The sequence below is a fragment of the Trichomycterus rosablanca genome, chromosome 26 (assembly GCF_030014385.1).
Source record: "Trichomycterus rosablanca isolate fTriRos1 chromosome 26, fTriRos1.hap1, whole genome shotgun sequence".
Taxonomy (NCBI): domain Eukaryota; kingdom Metazoa; phylum Chordata; class Actinopteri; order Siluriformes; family Trichomycteridae; genus Trichomycterus; species Trichomycterus rosablanca.
The window spans coordinates 2,089,433-2,109,486 of NC_086013.1; the positions used below are offsets into that span (position 1 = coordinate 2,089,433).

Genomic DNA, 20,054 nt, shown 5'->3' on the forward strand with positions numbered 1-20,054 from the left:
AAAAAAATGTAGGGGTGGGGTGTGGTTTAGCTCAGGTCTGTAATGAGAGGAATGGGAATGACTGACAGAAAGAAAATAATGTATTTTGAAAATAGAAACACATTTAGAATTTGATGCTTGCAACACACTCCAAAAAACTTGGGACAGAGGCTAAATAAAAGTGAAAAGTTACAGCGTTCTACAATGAGCAGGTGAATTAGTGTTGTTGTGCAGGTGTGTAAATGTGTTTGTATGTGTTTATAGAATAAATGTGTTCACAAAATACAATAAATCTGAACAGTTAAAACACTGGAAATCGTTTCTTTCTACTTTTACCAGATAAATAAAGATTTAATATAATTAACAAAACACAGGTGTGTGTGTGTGTGTGTGTGTGTGTGTGTGTGTGTGTGTGTGTGTGTGTGTGTGTGTGAACTAGTCCACACACCAGGCTTTGATTACAAACTAAGCATAAAACAATTTAGAAAAACCACTTACAGTTTGGAGGAGGGCCCACACTGTGTGTTCTTTTGAGTGCTGCTTTTTGAGGCTCTCCACTCACTATAAAGAAAATTCGTCAAAATGAGAAACATTTGTTAAAGGCTGTACTAAGAACAAAGAATGTTAGGCAGTAGTTCTGTGGGTTCGAATCCCAGATTATCCTCACAGAAGGTGCAGGTTGTAATGCAAACCTAGCCATTGGAGCGACACGTATCAGTGCTAAGAGGAGGCATCAAGGGGGCATCCTGTGCCAAACATTACAGTATGTCTAGTATACAGTAGTCACACACAATTGCGAACCTATTTTTTAAATAAATTGTCAGAATTTTTTAAAACAATTTCTGTAGAGAACATCAGAACTACAGATTATAAATTTAGTTTAATGCATAGATTGAGGTATATGCATAGTACAGCTCTGCAAAGGTGCTAAAAGCAGTCCAAATGAAGACCAGTACTAAGGTATATTACTTGTATAGTTTTATTGTATTGTTTCGGATTATCAAACGCTGTTTTAAAGTTATTCATTTACATTGTTTACCAGTTATAAATATGGTTGCTAGGTAGTAGTCTCAGAGGACAAGTAGAAATCATGCTGGGATATTTAGATTTTGCAAAAACTGCAGTATTTACATTTAGGTGTGACTGGTCATCTTTATTTCATTAACAATGCTTACACAGGGTACTAAGCTTTTTTTTTTAATAAATGAAATTGTCATAAAACTGCATTGTGTGTCTAATAATTGTGTGTCTGTTGTATTTTATAAAATCTGAGATCTGTGAGAGTTGTGTAAAATATGCAATTATATAAGAAATTAGACAGAATAGATCTGATTATATAAAAGTCACATTTTTTAACCCACAATATGTACACTGTATTGGCCTAGTTTGCAATATAAAAGCTTTATCCTTTAAACTATGAGGTGTTTAGTTATGCTAATGCAGGTGATATAACCTGTAACTCATGAGCTACTTGCAGCATGACACATGGAGATGTGGCCTTAATACATAGGTGAAAACAAACGGGGGATCAGAGACATTTAGCAAAAATCTTTTTTTTGACATTAGACTAATTAGGTCCACTATGTATGTTTACAATTTACATAAACTGGTATTTTATTATGTTGAAAATTACTTACTTGTCAAAGCCAACCAATCCTTGCATTTTTTTCTAATGCTTGGGACTGACGAGTCCTTCTGAACTTGGGCCTCCTCCTGATCCTGCTTTTGTTTTTCCACCAGCCAGTCTTTTTCAGAGATAAGATGCTCTTGTTGGTTGTTCTTTTCCAGTTGTTTCGACATGTTTTGTAGTTGGCTGCACTTGTCCTGTAACTCTCTTTTCAAGTTCTTACTTGTTTTTTCTAATTCATTTTTAAGTTCATTTAGCAGTTCACTTTTTTCTTCTAAACATGCGTCCTTTTCCTGAGATATGTGTGCATTTTCCATTAACTTTCTTTCTTTATCCTTTAGAATTCTGTCTTTGTCTTCAAGCTGTTTGGTTTTATCTGCTAATTCAAATGTATGTTGATTCAAAAGGATCATCATTTCATGTAGTTTTCTGTTCTTGTCCTGCAGCTTCTGTCTTGATACATCTAGTTTATGTTCATAGCTGTTTATCTCTTGTACCATGTTCTCCAGTTGTTTGTTTTTCTCATCCAACTGTGTCTGAGTTTCCTCCAGTTTTGAGGCTGTTCTCTCCAATATATCATCAATCTCTTTAAGAAGACGGTCCTTCATCTGAAGTCTATGTACATTCTCTATTAAAAGAATGTCTTTTTCACCAACCTGCTGGTCTATTTCCAGAAGCTGTGTTTCTCTTTCAGTTCTGACTTTCTCTTCAAATTGTTTGTGTTTTTCTACCAACTCAGTTTTTTGTTGTTCCAGGAGCATCAGCATCTTTTGTAGTTTGCCGTCTTTGTCCTGCAGATCTTTATTTAACATCTGCAGCTGATTTTCTTTCTCCACCAGGAGTTGGCTGTTTTTCTTTAGTTTCATGGTGGTACCATCCAATTTATCATTCACCTCTTTAAGCTGTGTGTCTTTCTCATTTAAATCCTTGTTCTTTATCTGAAGTGTATGCATATTTTCTATGAGAAGGCTGTTCTTTTCCTGAATAGTCTTGTCTCTTTCCATGAGCTCTCTTCTCCCCTCACTGGAAACTCTTTCATTCTCTTTAAGCTGTTTGTTTTTATCTGCCAATTTAAGTTTACACTGCTCATGAAGTCCCATCATTTCTTGTAGTTTTCGTCTCTGGTCCTGCAGCTCATGTTTCATTATACCTAGTTCATCTGTAACGGTTTCTTTGTCTTTTATCAAGGTTTTCAGTTGTATGTTTTTCTCATCCAACTGTGTCTGCGTGTCTTCTAGTTTTGAGGCTGTTCTCTCCAGTATATCATCTATCTCTTTAAGAAGGCGGTCCTTTACCTGAAGTCTACGTGCATGTTCTGTTAAAAGAAGATCCATTTCAGAAACCTGCTGGTCTCTTTCCAGAAGCTGTGTTTCTCTTTCAGTTAGAATTTTGACTTCCTCTTCAGATTTTTTGTGTTTTTCTACCAACTCAGTTTTTTGTTGTTCCAGGAGCATCAGCATCTTCTGTAGTTTACTGTCTTTATCCTGCAGATCTTTATTTAACATCTGCAGCAGATTTTCTTTCTCCACCAGGAGTTGGCTGTTTTTCTTTAGTTTCATGGTGGTACCATCCAATTTATCATTCACCTCTTTAAGATGTGTGTCTTTTTCTTTTAAATCCTTGTTCCTTATCTGAAGTGTATGCATATTTTCTATGAGAAGGCTGTTCTTTTCCTGAATAGTCTTGTCTCTTTCCATGAGCTCCTTTTTCCCCTCAGTGAGAAGTTTTTCATTCTCCTCAAGCTGTTTGTTTCTTTGGACCAACTCAGTTTTCAGGTGATCCAACAGAACTGTCATCTCCTGTAGCTGGCTGCCTTTGTCCTGAATAACTTTTCCCAGTGCTTCCAGTTTACTTTGATTGGTTTTCATTTGTTTTATTGTGTTTTCCAGTTGTACATTCTTATCTTCCAATTGTTGATTCTCCTCCTGTTTCTGTAATGTTTCCTCTAATTTGTTATTAGCCTCTTTAAGCAATAAATCCTTTTCATCTATTGTTTTCTTCATCTTTTGTAGTTGAAGTAAATTCTCTGTCAGACGTCTGTTCTCTTCCTGAATCTGCTTGTCTTTCTCCATAAGCTCCGTCTTTCTCTTTGTAAAAAGTCTTTCATTCTTTTCAAGCTGCTTATTTTTTTCTGACAACTCTGTGTCCTGTTGCTCAAGCTGGATCTGCAGTTCCTTCGCCACTCTTTCCAGTTCACTTTGACTGGTTGCTTTTGCTTTTATTGTGTTGTCTAGTTGTATATTTTTCTCTTTTAATTGTTTTTGAGTCTTTTCTAGTTTATTTATAGTTTTCTCTAATTCATCAATAATTTCTTCCTTTTTCTGAACCTGTTTGTCACTTTCTCTTAGCTGTGTATCTGTTTCAATTAGAAGAAGATCTTTCATTTTAAGCAGTGTGTTTATTTCTGCCAGCTCAGTTTGCTGCTCATTGATTAGTATCGTCGTCTCCTGTAGCTGGTTGTTTGTGGTTAGTAGATTCTTTTCCAGTGTGTTCAACTGAAGTTTACTGCTTTCCATGTCTTCCACTGTTTTCCTAAGTTGGGTGCCTTTGTCTTCCAAATGTCTCTGATTTTCCTTTAGTTCAACTTGTAGATGTTTGATTAGTGCATCCCTTTCCTGCAGTGCCTTGTCTTTAAATTGAAGTGTACTTGTATTTTCTTTAAGAAGTTGGTCCTTCTCCTGAACCTGCTGGTCTCTCTCTGCTAAAAGAGTTATCTTCTGCTCAAGCTGCTTGTTGTTTTCTGCTAGCTCTGAACTTTTTTGTTTCAGTTTATTTGTCATTTCTTGCACTGTCTTGTTCTTGTCCTCCATCTCTTTTCCCAATGTATCTAGTTTATTTTTACTGTTTTCCGTGTCTTTGATTGTATTCTCTAGTTGTGTTTTGGTCTCTTCTAACTGCATGTTACTCTCCTTTAACTTCTTATGAGTGTCTTCTACTTCAAATTGTACTTTTTTAAGATGACCATCTGTCTCATCTAATTGCTTGTTTTTTATATTTAGTACATGTTTATTTTCTGTTAGAAGTCGGTCTTTCTCCAATAACTGTTTCTCTCTCTCAGCTAGAAGACCATCTTTCTCTTCAAGCTGTTTCTTTCCTTCTACCAACTCATTTGTTTGTTGATTTACCTGAACCATCATCTCCTTTAGTTTGCTACTCTTGTCCTGTAGCTCCTGTCCCAGTTTATCAATGGTACATTTATTGGATTCCATCTCTTTTTCCAATGTATCTAGTTTATTTTTACTGCTTTCCTTGTCTTTAATTGTATTCTCCAAATGTCTCTTGGTCTCTTCTAACTGTTTCTCTCTCTTAGTTAGAAGACCATCTTTCTCTTCAAGCTGTTTTTTTTTCTCTGACACCTCAATTTTCTGGTGATCTAATTGAATTGTCATCTCCTGTAGTTGGGTGTTTTTGTCTTGCAGCTCCTTTTCCAGTGTCTCTGTTTTCTTCTTACTGGTTTCCATCTTTGTAACAGTGTTTTCTAGTTGTATATTTTTATCTTCTAATTGTCTCTCATGCTCCACTAGTTTATTCACTGTTACTTTCAGTGTATCATTCACCTCTTTCAAATCTTTCTCTTTTAATTGTAGTTGACGTTTATTTTCTGTTAGAAGTTGCTCTTTCTCTCGGACCTGTTTGTCTCTTTCCAATAACTGTTTCTCTCTCTCAGTTAGAAGACCATCTTTCTCTTCAAGCTGTTTCTTTCTTTCTACCAACTCGTTTGTTTGTTGGTTTACCTGAACCATCATCTCCTGTAGTTTGCTACTATTGTCCTGTAGCTCCTGTCCCAGTTTATCAGTTGTAATTTTTTTGGATTCCATTTCTTTTACCAGGTTCTTCATGTGTTTGTCTTTTTCTTCCTGCTGCTTCTGGTTCACCTCTAATGTCTTGGTTGTTTTTTCCAGTTCATATTTTGTCTCACAGAACAGTTTGTTCATCTCTTCCTTTTCCTTCTCCTTTATTTGAAGTGCATTTGTGTTTTCTATTAGAATCGTATTTTTCTCCTTAAGCTGCTTGTTTTTCTCTGTCACTTCAATTTTCTGTTTCTCTAATTGGACAGTCATCTCCTGTAGTTTGCTACTCTTGTCCTGTAGCTCCTGTCCCAGTTTATCAATGGTAATTTTATTGGCTTCCATCTCTTTTCTCAATGTATCTAGTTTATTTTTACTGCTTTCCTTGTCATTGATTGTATTCTCCAAATGTGTTTTGGTCTCTTCTAACTGCGTGTTACTCTCCTTTAACTTCTTATAAGTGTCTTCTACTTCAAATTGTACTGTTTTAAGATGAACAGTTGTCTCATCTAATTGCTTGTTTTTCATATTTAGTATACGTTTATTTTCTGTTAGAAGTTGCTCTTTCTCCTGGACCTGTTTGTCTCTTTCCAATAACTGTTTCTCTCTCTCAGTTAGAAGACCATCTTTCTCTTCAAGCCGTTTTTTTCTTTCTACCAACTCGTTTGTTTGTTGGTTTACCTGGACCATCATCTCCTGTAGTTTGCTACTCTTGTCCTGTAGCTCCTGCCCCAGTGTTTCAATGGTAATTTTATTGGATTCCATCTCTTTTCCCAATGTATCTAGTTTATTTTTACTGATGTCCTTGTCTTTGATTGTATTCTCCAAATGTCTCTTTGTCTCTTCTAACTGTTTTTCTTTCTCAGTTAGAAGACCATCTTTCTCTTCAAGCTGTTCGTTTTTCTCTGACACCTCAATTTTCTGGTGATCTAATTCAATTGTCATCTCCTGTAGTTGGGTGTTTTTGTCCTGCAGCTCCTTTTCCAGTGTCTCTGTTTTCTTCTTACTGGTTTCCATCTTTGTAACAGTGTTTTCTAGTTGTATATTTTTATCTTCTAATTGTCTCTCATGCTCCACTAGTTTATTCACTGTTTCTTTCAGTGTATCATTCACCTCTTTCAAATCTTTCTCTTTTAATTGTAGTTGACGTTTATTTTCTGTTAGAAGTTGCTCTTTCTCTCGGACCTGTTTGTCTCTTTCCAATAACTGTTTCTCTCTCTCAGTTAGAAGACCATCTTTCTCTTTAAGCTGTTTCTTTCTTTCTACCAACTCGTTTGTTTGTTGGTTTACCTGAACCATCATCTCCTGTACTTTGCTACTCTTGTCCTGTAGCTCCTGTCCCAGTTTATCAGTTGTAATTTTATTGGATTCCATTTCTTTTACCAGGTTCTTCATGTGTTTGTCTTTTTCTTCCTGCTGCTTCTGGTTCACCTCTAATGTCTTGGTTGTTTTTTCCAGTTCATATTTTGTCTCACAGAACAGTTTGTTCATCTCTTCCTTTTCCTTCTCCTTTATTTGAAGTGCATTTGTGTTTTCTATTAGAATTGAATTTTTCCCCTCAAGCTGTTTGTTTTTCTCTGTCACCTCAATTTTCCGTTTCTCTAATTGGACAGTCATCTCCTGTAGTTTGCTACTCTTGTCCTGTAGCTCCTGTCCCAGTTTATCAATGGTAATTTTATTGGATTCCATCTCTTTTCCCAATGTATCTAGTTTATTTTTACTGCTTTCCTTGTCATTGATTGTATTCTCCAAATGTCTCTTGGTCTCTTCTAACTGCATGTTACTCTCCTTTAACTTCTTATAAGTGTCTTCTACTTCAAATTGTACTGTTTTTAGATGACCATTTGTCTCATCTAATTGCTTGTTTTTTATGTTTAGTACATGTTTATTTTCTGTTAGAAGTTGCTCTTTCTCTTGGACCTGTTTGTCTTTTTCCAATAACTGTTTCTCTCTCTCAGTTAGAAGACCATCTTTCTCTTCAAGCTGTTTCTTTCTTTCTACCAGCTCGTTTGTTTGTTGGTTTACCTGAACCATCATCTCCTGTAGTTTGGTACTATTGTCCTGTAGCTCCTGTCTCTGTGTCTCAATGGTAATTTTATTGGATTCCATTTCTTTTACCAGGTTCTTCATGTGTTTTTCTTTTTCCTCCAGCTGCTTCTGGTTCACCTCTAATGTCTTGGTTGTTTTCTCCAGTTCATATTTTGTCTCACAGAACAGTTTGTTCATCTCCTCCTTTTCCTTCTCCTTTATTTGAAATGAATTTGTGTTTTCTATTAGAATCGTATTTTTCTCCTCAAGCTGTTTGTTTTTCTCTGTCACCTCAATTTTCTGGTGATCTAATTGAATTGTCATCTCCTGTAGTTGGGTGTTTTTGTCCTGCAGCTTCTTTTCCAGTGTCTCTGTTTTCTTCTTACTGGTTTCCATCTTTGTAACAGTGTTTTGTAGTTGTATATTTTTATCTTCTAATTGTCTCTCATGCTCCACTAGTTTATTCACTGTTTCTTTCAGTGTATCATTCACCTCTTTCAAATCTTTCTCTTTTAATTGTAGTTGACGTTTATTTTCTGTTAGAAGTTGCTCTTTCTCTCGGACCTGTTTGTCTCTTTCCAATAACTGTTTCTCTCTCTCAGTTAGAAGACCATCTTTCTCTTCAAGCTGTTTCTTTCTTTCTACCAATTCGTTTGTTTGTTGGTTTACCTGAACCATCATCTCCTGTACTTTGCTACTCTTGTCCTGTAGCTCCTGTCCCAGTTTATCAGTTGTAATTTTATTGGATTCCATTTCTTTTACCAGGTTCTTCATGTGTTTGTCTTTTTCTTCCTGCTGCTTCTGGTTCACCTCTAATGTCTTGGTTGTTTTTTCCAGTTCATATTTTGTCTCACAGAACAGTTTGTTCATCTCTTCCTTTTCCTTCTCCTTTATTTGAAGTGCATTTGTGTTTTCTATTAGAATCGTATTTTTCCCCTCAAGCTGTTTGTTTTTCTCTGTCACCTCAATTTTCCGTTTCTCTAATTGGACAGTCATCTCCTGTAGTTTGCTACTCTTGTCCTGTAGCTCCTGTCCCAGTTTATCAATGGTAATTTTATTGGATTCCATCTCTTTTCTCAATGTATCTAGTTTATTTTTACTGCTTTCCTTGTCATTGATTGTATGTCTCTTGGTCTCTTCTAACTGCGTGTTACTCTCCTTTAACTTCTTATAAGTGTCTTCTACTTCAAAGTGTACTTTTTTTAGATGACCATTTGTCTCATCTAATTGCTTGTTTTTTATATTTAGTAAATGTTTATTTTCTGTTAGAAGTTGCTCTTTCTCTTGGACCTGTTTGTCTTTTTCCAATAACTGTTTCTCTCTCTCAGTTAGAAGACCATCTTTCTCTTCAAGCCGTTTTTTTCTTTCTACCAACTCGTTTGTTTGTTGGTTTACCTGAACCATCATCTCCTGTAGTTTGCTACTCTTGTCCTGTAGCTCCTGTCTCAGTGTCACAATGGTAATTTTATTGGATTCCATCTCTTTTACCAGGTTCTTTATTTGTTTGTCTCTTCCCTCCAGCTGCTTCTGGTTCACCTCTAATGTCTTGGTGGTTTTCTCCAGTTCATATTTTGCTTCGCAGAACAGTTTGTTCATCTCCTCCTTTTCCTTCTCCTTTATTTGAAATGAATTTGTGTTTTCTATTAGAATCGTATTTTTCTCCTCAAGCTGTTTGTTTTTCTCTGTCACCTCAATGTTTTGTTGCTTTAACTGGACTGTCATGTTCTTGACAGTGTTTTCTAATTGTATGATTTTGTCTTTCATTTGTTGTTCTTTTATGTCATGTGTTTGTGCCAATTCTGCCATAAGTTTTTCTTTCTCATGGAGCTGCTTGATCTCTAGTTCTTGTTTACTGATTTCCATGTTTTGCACTGTTTTCTCCAGCTGTGTTCTGGTCTCCTCCAACTGCTTTTGATTCTCCTGTAATTTCTTAGTTTTTTCACACAATTCGGAATTCACATTTCTGATTTTAATGTTTTTCTCCTCTGTTTCTCTGTCCTTTATATTAAGTAGGCTGTTTTTTTCCTGGACCTCTTTGTCTTTTTCCATGAGTTTTGCCTCAGTCTTGGTAAGGTGACTCTTTTGTTCTTCAAACTGCTTGTTTTTTTCTGCCAACAGGGTTTTTTGATACTCCAGTTGAATCACCATCTCCTGTACTTTACTGGTCTTGTGTTGAAGTTCATTCTTTAGTGTCTTAAGTTCATTTTCACTGGTTCCAATCTCTCTGGTTATGTTCTCAAGTTGCTTGTCTTTTATCTCTAACAGTTTTTGACTGTCTGCTAATTTGTTAACTGTTTTAGCTAAATCATGTTTCACCTCAGTGAGTACTTTTTCCTTCTCTTGTAAGATCACGTCCTTTATTTGTAGCTGATTTGCCTTTTCTAGGAGAGCTTTGTTTTTTTCCTCAACCTTCTTGTCTAATTCCAGTAGTTGCACCTCAGTCTCAGTTAGGTGACTCTTTTTTACTTCAAACTGTTTGTTCTTTTCTGTCAACAGGGTTTTCTGGTATTCCATTTGGATCATCATGTCATGTAGTGTTCTGCTTTTCACTTCCAGCTCATTTTTTAGAGTTTTCAGTTCAAATGTACTTGCTACTATTTCTTTGGTCATGTTCTCAAGTTGCTTGTCCTTTATCTCTAACAGCCCCTGACTATCTATCAATTTGTTAACTGTTTTAGCTAAATCATGTTTCACCTCAGTGAGTACTTTTTCCTTCTCTTGTAAATTCATGTCTTTAATTTGCAGCTGATTGGCATTTTCTAAGAGAGCTTTGTTTTTTTCCTCAAGCTTCCTGTCTAATTCTAGTAGTTGTGCCTCAGTCTCAGTTAGGTGACTGTCTTTTTCTTCAAACTGTCTGTTCTTTATTGCCAGCAGGGATTTCTGATGCTGAAGTTGGATCATTAAGTCCTGTAGCTGGATGTGCTTGTCTTGTAGATCCTTTTCCAAAATGTCGAGTTTACTTGTACAGGTTTGCAAATCTTGAAGTGTTCTGTCTGGTTGTTTTTCCTTTTCATTCAACATTTTTGTCATATTTTCCAGTTGCATTTCTTTATCCTTTAGCTGCCATTTATGTTGTTCTAGCTGTGTAGTGGTTTTAACCAGTTTGTCTTCCAACACTTTGCAATTGAAGTCACTTTCCTGCAATGCCCTGTCCTTCATGAGAAGTTTTTGTTCATGTATTGTCAGAAGTGTGTCTTGTTTCTGTACATGTTTGTATTTTTCCATTAGCTGTGACTCTTTCTCAGCTACCCTTTCTTTATGTCCAAGCTGTTTGTTTTTTTCTGATAACTCTGTTATAGTAACAATAGATATAACAGTGTAACATCAGTCATATGAATGATAAGAGCAGTGTTATTTATATATGTAACAACCTGCAGCTACAAGTAAAAGGTTGCAAACACTAATAAGGGACAAGTATGGCATTTTAAATATTTCTGCAACTGCTGTCTTTTGTGACTGAATAATTGGACCACATATTCGCCCTTTTTATAATTTTTATTGTGTTTTCAAAACTATGACAAAGTTTCCTGAGCAGATCTGATGACCACCAAGATGGGAATAAGAAGCTTTATATTAACATGGGCTTAAAACCTCACATGGAACTAGAAAGCATCTGGTCCAAAATCATCACCTTAAAGCCTTTTCGATAAAAGTTTTGTGGTCAGATAAAAAAAAACACTAAAATATTATTGAATACAATGATGAGAAGTATGAGAAGTAAGTTGAAGGTTGCGGAAGCTGAACTTAACACTGTATCAAACATTTTGGTGGTAGTACTTTTATTCTCTGGGTAAATTCTTCCCATACTCACCAGTCAGTAGAGCAGAATGTTTCATTTTTATTTTTTCTTCTTCTTTCCATTTTTTGTTAATCTGTAAACATGACAGTATAAAACATATATGTAAGAACATTGGTACAAAGAGAAATACCGATCACAGTTTTGGTCAGTATAGTGTGAACTATTGAAGAGGAATACTTTTTCATTCATTTTATACTTCATTTCATTTCTAAAATATGGAACATCACTCCCTAAACTTCAGAAATTTAAAGCAGTAGCTCAGATTGAGCCTAAGGAATATTATGAGCCATTTAGCCCCAATATTGTTTTTAGATTTATTAAATTGGTGTACTAACCTGACTGACAAAGAGACGTCCAACAGGCTGAAAAGAAAAAAACAAAACTTGTTATTGAAAGGTCTAATGTCCTAGATATTATCAGGCTTAAATAAAACCTGTTAATGATATACACTGTTTTTCTGCATCATCATTAGCATAAAGAAATATTGATAGATAATTACCTGTAATAAATAACCTGTGCAAAGCAAGGGGAAGAGCACAATGAGGAAAAATTCACAATGTAAACAATATAAAAAGATTACTTGTAAAAACAAAAGATAAAACATATTTTCTAGAAACGTTGGGATATTTTGTAAAATGCAAAAAACACGAGAATATGTGATTTGTTCATTCTTGAACCTTCATTTAGCTGACAAAATGACCAAAGGTTTAGGGTTATCTAGATATTTTTTGGCAAATGCCGATCATAATTGAAAATAAGCTGCCTACACAACAGTAATACAATAATCCAAATTTCAACACATACTATTTCAAAAATTTTCATAAATTGTTCACCAAATTACAATTCTTTAGCTTCTTTTAGCTTACTCATCTTTACCAACCTGCTTTTGCTTTCTCCAGTTGCCTTTGTTGCTGTGGAAATAAAGAATATATTTACTTGATTTGTAGTGTGGATTTGTACTAGTTTTAATATTAGACAGTCAACACAAAGCTGGAACTTTTTGTAAGACAGATGTGTCTCATTACGTCTGTCTTAAAGCTAACGCTGCATCTATACAGTAGGAACATCATACCAGGAGTCAAACATAGTAATGGTAGTGTGATGGTCTTTGCTTCAGCAGGATGTGGGTGACTTGTCGTTAATTATTGGAACCATTAATTCTGCTCTTAAAGGAGAATGTCCAACTATCAATTCAATTCCTACAGTTCAAGTGCTGTTGGGTAACGCAGCAGGACATTGATCCAAGGTACACTAGCAAGTCCCATACAAGTGTATTAAAACTTTAAAACCAGCAATTAACATAAGTGCCACAAAGATAGAAGATAGATATTATTTTTACTTACCGATGATAAATGACCTGAGTGAAAGACAAAATAAAACATAAGGTCAGATTTTATGTAAAGTGTACACTAAAGAGACAAACTATTTTTCTGTGGTGTTGCTGTATTTCAGGATAATAATGCCCAAAGTATAAAGAGTAGTTCTGGCAGACACTAGAATGACGTCGACCACCTTCCACGACCTCCCCAAGCATCATTAAAGCTTTCCATGTGTGGCGTTTGAGAGAACTTACCTGTATCAACTTTTACTGTAAGTTCCTCTATTGTGTCTTCATCAATGACCTGACATAGGTAATCTCCTTTATCTGACTTTATACAGTTTTTCATTTGTAGGGAAACGTTTCCTTTCTCCAGTTCCGAAAGAAACAGACTCACTCTGCCCTCATAGCCTTCACCCTCTATTATCTGTCCGTTCTTATAGATGCAAACACAGTGGGTCCTCTGAAACCATCGAATCTCCATGTGCACTGCACTGATTTCAGGAGACAGGCGACATGAGAGTGTGGCAGCTGGGCCATAAGCCTCTTTACTACTCGGACCAACAAGTTTAAACTCATCTGTTGAGAAATAAATACAAACATACATGTGTCTTTTAAAAAAAGCCTTTGGATAAATCAAAATTTTAATAAACCTTCAGAAACTTCACTCACTGTTGTGTGCAGCTGCCATCTTTCACTGTTACTGTGCGTCCTGTTTAATAAACACCTACACAAGAAAGAAGGTTTTACATAAATGACTGTCACCTGAAATCTGTATCAGTTTGTCTACAAACTTTAAAATTGTGGTCAGACAATCATTTTCTAAATAGAAATTCTTCTACTAATTCCCATTGGTTGGCTCTTCTTTGGAAGCTTTTCAAGCCAGTAGTAATTGGATATAAATAAATGAATGGATATAAATCCATTGTTAGTTGGTAAATTCTAAAGAAGTAAATTGGGTAGTGATAGTGTAAAGCAAATTAAAAATCTATCTTAAATAAATAAATTAAAATCATTTTGGTTCAGCCTTTGTGGGTTTTTTGATAACGTTACAAAAATCTGTGTTAAAAGTTAACGTAGAATAACTTAACATAACATAAATGTCATTTAACTTTGTGGCATTGCCTCCTTAAAGCGTGTGAACTAGAACCAACAAATTATTTGCATGTTGCTGTACGCCTAATTTAACCAAACAGATGCTGATGCATGAAATATGTTTATTAGTCTTTTTAGCATGCCCAAAGTAAGGTTGGTGCAGTAAGAAGTTTCACTTTGGAGGTGTGTTCAGGTAAAGATTCTGACCTAAGGTTGGGACACGCTGTAATTGAGTTGTCATGTCAAAACTCAAACCTGTTGCTGTAGTGGTTCACACCTTTAAAAAAAATGATTTGATAATCGGCAGCACAGTGGCAGAGCTTGAAAAGTGAGTATAATTCAATGTATGATGTGTCAGTAATCCATTCAAGAAAATCACAACATGAACATCATGTTTATAAATTACTTTTAAAACCTTATAAATCATCACAACTCCATAGTAGCTTATAAAATTATGCCAAAAGCAAGTAAACAGATACATATCCCATTAGAAATCAGCATATTGTTCAGAAAATATTAGAATACATATTTTATAATACATATTTATGTGTGTGTGCGCGCGCGCTTTATACAACTTAATGTCATTTTAGAATCTTATTTAATAGTCATTACCAGTTTAGAAAAACAAGTGCTGAGATCTGGGGATCCAGGAGAAATCTCAGCAGTGCTATCGGCTGGTCGGGCATCTGCAGGGACATGAGGACATGAGTCAAGGCTAATGGCTGGAGAGATAGTCTCTGGGAGGTGCACTTGTCAGTCAGGAAGGGTATCCGCTGACCATATCCACTGAGGTGGCCCCTAAAAAGAAGAAGACCACAACATCAGAAAAAATATCAGTAGTAAAATGATATAGGCAGTAACAATTACCATATTTATCAACAACAAATGACCAAAGTAAAAACAGAGAGGAATGAAATAAATACTTGACCTAAATTCATCTCTAAAAATATGGCAATGCATGTATGCCAAATAACTTTAAGATGGCATTAAAATGAGCACATATGTTAACGTTTATTATGTAACACCTATATAATACAGTACATATAAATATAAAACACACATATACAGTGTATCACAAAAGTAAGTACACCCCTCACATTTTTGCAAATATTTCATTATATCTTTTCATGGGACAACACTATAGACATGAAACTTGGATATAACTTAGAGTAGTCAGTGTACAGCTTATATAGCAGTGTAGATTTACTGTCTTCTGAAAATAACTCAACACACAGCCATTAATGTCTAAATAGCTGGCAACATAAGTGAGTACACCCCACAGTGAACATGTCCAAATTGTGCCCAAATGTGTCGTTGTCCCTCCCTGGTGTCATGTGTCAAGGTCCCAGGTGTAAATGGGGAGCAGGGCTGTTAAATTTGGTGTTTTGGGTACAATTCTCTCATACTGGCCACTGGATATTCAACATGGCACCTCATGGCAAAGAACTCTCTGAGGATGTGAGAAATAGAATTGTTGCTCTCCACAAAGATGGCCTGGGCTATAAGAAGATTGCTAACACCCTGAAACTGAGCTACAGCATGGTGGCCAAGGTCATACAGCGGTTTTCCAGGACAGGTTCCACTCGGAACAGGCTTCGCCAGGGTCGACCAAAGAAGTTGAGTCCACGTGTTCGGCGTCATATCCAGAGGTTGGCTTTAAAAAATAGACACATGAGTGCTGCCAGCATTGCTGCAGAGGTTGAAGACGTGGGAGGTCAGCCTGTCAGTGCTCAGACCATACGCCGCACACTGCATCAACTCAGTCTGCATGGTCGTCATCCCAAAAGGAAGCTGACGAACAAGAAAGCCAGCAAACAGTTTGCTGAAAACAAGCAGTCCAAGAACATGGATTACTGGAATGCCCTGTGGTCTGACGAGACCAAGATAAACTTGTTTGGCTCAGATGGTGTCCAGCATGTGTGGCGGCGCCCTGGTGAGAAGTACCAAGACAACTGTATCTTGCCTACAGTCAAGCATGGTGGTGGTAGCATCATGGTCTTGGGCTGCATGAGTGTTGCTGGCACTGGGGAGCTGCAGTTCATTGAGGGAAACATGAATTTCAACATGTACTGTGACATTCTGAAACAGAGCATGATCCCCTCCCTTCGAAAACTGGGCCTCATGGCAGTTTTCCAACAAGATAACGACCCCAAACACAACCTCCAAGATGACAACTGCCTTGCTGAGGAAGCTGAAGGTAAAGGTGATGGACTAAACCCAATTGAGCACCTGTGGCGCATCCTCAAGTGGAAGGTGGAGGAGTTCAAGGTGTCTAACATCCACCAGCTCCGTGATGTCATCATGGAGGAGTGGAAGAGGATTCCAGTAGCAACCTGTGCAGCTCTGGTGAATTCCATGCCCAGGAGGGTTAAGGCAGTGCTGGATAATAATGGTGGTCACACAAAATATTGACACTTTGGGCACAATTTGGACATGTTCACTGTGGGGTGTACTCACTTATGTTGCCAGCCATTTAGACATTAATGGCTGTGTGTTGAGTTATTTTCAGAAGACAGTAAATCTACACTGCTATACAAGTTGTACACTGACTACTCTAAGTTATATCCAAGTTTCATGTCTATAGTGTTGTCCCATGAAAAGATATAATGAAATATTTGCAGAAATGTGAGGGGTGTACTCACTTTTGTGATACACTGTACATATATTCCAGTGTGTTATATAGAAAAAAGTATATTAGCAAACCAGTAGCTATACAACGTTCACCGACGACACACTTACCCCTTATTCAGGATTACCACCAGTCCCTGACATGTCAGTTGTTGTCCAAATTCCAAAATTAAAATATCTTATTTAGCTGAACGTTCCACCAGATTAACTAAAAAAGATTTTACAAAATATTCTTGCGTTTGCATCTGTTTTCTTTGCGAATAAAGCAATAACAATTAATTGTATTAAAATTGCGATTTGTCTTTCCTATTCTCTAACATAACTCGAGCGATCGATACAGGTGAAATTTTAAACGATTATCTGAAGTAAAGCTGCTGCACCTATAAGTTGTTTAAGTTCAGTTAAAAAATCCTGCCTGCCGAACCTGTAGCAGGATTAAAGCGAGCTGTCGTCACACCAAAAGTAACACCTGCGTAATATTCCAGTGGGTGACGCCTAGTGCGAAAAAAATCATCATGTAATAAATGATCGGCGACACGTTTCGCTGCAGGCAGGGTGGGTGGTGCACGTAGGTCTTGGGTTTGAACCCTGCTTCAGATCACTGAGTGTGAGGAGCTTTGCGTGTTTTTCCCGTGTCCGCATAGATTTGTTTTATGTATTTTTTTTAACCGCTCAAAACATGCAGAAGGTGGATTAATTAGTGTGTCTGTGTCGCCCTGAGATACACTGGCACTTTACCCATGGTTATTTATTTATTTATAATGATTTTAACATAGGATTTAGTTTCACACACTTTGAATACATTCATGACAGGACAGGTTACAGCTTACACAAGATTCATCAGTTCACAACTTTAATATCAAACACAGTCATGGATAATTTAGTATCTCCAGTTTACCTCACTTGCACGTCTTTGGACTGTGGGAGGAAACCGGAGTTCCAGTAGGAAACCATATTGCTGTGAGGCGACAGTGCTACCCACTGAGCAACCAGTGGCGGCCCAGTTTGACCCATAACGGGGCAGCCCCACACTAACAGGTTATCAGCTAAAACAGGTTGTGTTCTGAGGCTGTTTTTTTCCCCTATGCAGGGTTCAAACACCCCTTGGAGGGTTCTGTTGCCACATGTTGATTGCACTTTAAGCTGATCTGTATTCAATTCTGCCACTAATTCAGCATTTTTTTTATGCAAACCCACATCAATTGTTTTTATTCTGTTAAGAGATCGAACGTCGTTAAATCAGTGTAATGCATTTTTTACTTTTCATTTTGGCACATATTCTGCATGTCACTATGGAAAAGCAATGCTGTGTGTATTACATTTCGCATTTTCCAGCATCGTAATTGAATTTCAATTTGGCACCAATTCCTCTCTAACAGACAAAAAACTTTCCATTCTTTTTTTTATTTTTATCCTCATAAAAAATTAAGCCAAATGTAAAACAAAACTTAAGACATTTCGTTTAGAGAACTGAAACTGTCTCTAACTGTCATAGGATTTATAAACTCATAACCTTTACAATCACTAGCAGAGAATCCTAAAACATTAGGTCTAAGCAACTACACAGTTCTGTACTATAATAGCTTCTTCTGTTTCCATTATATGACACAATATTGAGACACAATATCTTTGTAAGCAGCAATGTTTGGTTTATTTCAAGCATATACAGTTGAGGTGACAAGTTTACTTACACCTTAGCCATTCATACAAGCTCTAATATTTAAATACATGTAGTTCATATTTGGTAACAATGCCGTTAAATTATTTTAACTTGGGTCAAACATTTCAGGTAGCCTTCAAATGCTTCTCACAATAAGTTGCTGGAATTTCGGCCTAATCCTTCTGACAGAACTGGTGCAATTGAGAGCTTTGTTTATGGCCACTCCATTACCTTTACTTTATTATTATAAGTTATTATAAAAAGACAAGGTTTAAGCATAAATCTAAAAAAGTATTGTAAAAACATATGCATATGTTTGGTGCTACAGACCTAAAATTAAGTTTTTAATGACACAGATACAAACTGGATTTGTAAAAAAAAATTTAACAGTAAACATTTTAACACAGTGCAAATATTTATATGTATTAAAGCTTAGCCAGCATATTGTTAACACAGCAGGGCATAGAATGAATAAAGCAGTGGCGGTTCTGGGAGGGGAGGGTTATGTAGCGGGGGCCAGTGCCCCTGTGACAACCAGCTTGCCTCCCCCCACGCCCCCCCAATTGCAAACTTGCGAACATGGCGACAAAGCTGCACACCAAAGTAACCCACATTTTATTAAGTAATTGGCCCCTCTAACATCTAACAGAGCCTCTGCCCCCCCCCCCCTCACCTCACATGGTCTAGAACTACCACTGGAATAAAAAGGAAACAACAATGCTAATATACAGTGCCTAGCAAAAGTATTCGGCCCCCTTGAACTTTTCAACCTTTTGCCACATTTCAGGCTTCAAACATAACGATATGAAATTGTAATTTTTTGTGAAGAATCAACAACAAGTGGGACACAATCGTGGAGTGGAACGAAATTTATTGGATATTTTAAACTTTTAAAACTTTTTTTAGAAATAAAAAACTGAAAAGTGGGGCGTGCAATATTATTCGGCCCCCTTGCGTTAATACTTTGTAGCGCCACCTTTTGCTGCGATTACAGCTGCAAGTCGCTTGGGGTATGTCTCTATCAGTTTTGCACATCGAGAGACTGAAATTTTTGCCCATTCTTCCTTGCAAAACAGCTCGAGCTCAGTGAGGTTGGATGGAGAGCGTTTGTGAACAGCAGTTTTCAGCTCTTTCCACAGATTCTCGATGGGATTCAGGTCTGGACTTTGACTTGGCCATTCTAACACCTGGATACGTTTATTTGTGAACCATTCCATTGTAGATTTTGCTTTATGTTTTGGATCATCGTCTTGTTGGAAGATAAATCTCCGTCCCAGTCTCAGGTCTTTTGCAGACTCCAACAGGTTTTCTTCCAGAATGGTCCTGTATTTGGCTCCATCCATCTTCCCATCAATTTTAACCATCTTCCCTGTCCCTGCTGAAGAAAAGCAGGCCCAAACCATGATGCTGCCACCACCATGTTTGACAGTGGGGATGGTGTGTTCAGGGTGATGAGCTGTGTTGCTTTTACGCCAAACATAACGTTTTGCATTGTGGCCAAAAAGTTCGATTTTGGTTTCATCTGACCAGAGCACCTTCTTCCACATGTTTGGTGTGTCTCCCAGGTGGCTTGTGGCAAACTTTAAACGAGACTTTTTATGGATATCTTTGAGAAATGGCTTTCTTCTTGCCACTCTTCCATAAAGGCCAGATTTGTGCAGTGTACGACTGATTGTTGTCCTATGGACAGATTCTCCCACCTCAGCTGTAGATCTCTGCAGTTCATTCAGAGTGATCATGGGCCTCTTGGCTGCATCTCTGATCAGTCTTCTCCTTGTTTGAGCTGAAAGTTTAGAGGGACGGCCGGGTCTTGATACTCCTTCCATTTCAATATGATCGCTTGCACAGTGCTCCTTGAGATGTTTAAAGCTTGGGAAATCTTTTTGTATCCAAATCCGGCTTTAAACTTCTCCACAACAGTATCTCGGACCTGCCTGGTGTGTTCCTTGGTCTTCATGATGCTCTCTGCGCTTTAAACAGAACTCTGAGACTATCACAGAGCAGGTGCATTTATACGGAGACTTGATTACACACAGGTGGATTCTATTTATCACCATCAGTCATTTAGGTCAACATTGGATCATTCAGAGATCCTCACTGAACTTCTGGAGTGAGTTTGCTGCACTGAAAGT

General features: G+C 37.1%; 1 protein-coding gene across 1 annotated transcript; it reads right to left on the reverse strand.

Annotated features, from left to right (window-relative positions):
• Positions 1 to 31: 31 nt before the first annotated feature.
• Positions 32 to 13,230, reverse strand: LOC134303695 (putative leucine-rich repeat-containing protein DDB_G0290503). Its single transcript, XM_062989169.1, has 8 exons — positions 13,212 to 13,230; positions 12,795 to 13,118; positions 12,565 to 12,578; positions 11,230 to 11,294; positions 8,436 to 9,631; positions 5,370 to 8,063; positions 2,104 to 3,836; positions 32 to 37 (listed from the first exon to the last, which is right to left on the reverse strand). The coding sequence occupies exons 1-8, from the start codon at positions 13,228 to 13,230 to the stop codon at positions 32 to 34; spliced, it is 6,051 nt and encodes a 2,016-aa protein (XP_062845239.1).
• Positions 13,231 to 20,054: the final 6,824 nt, after the last annotated feature.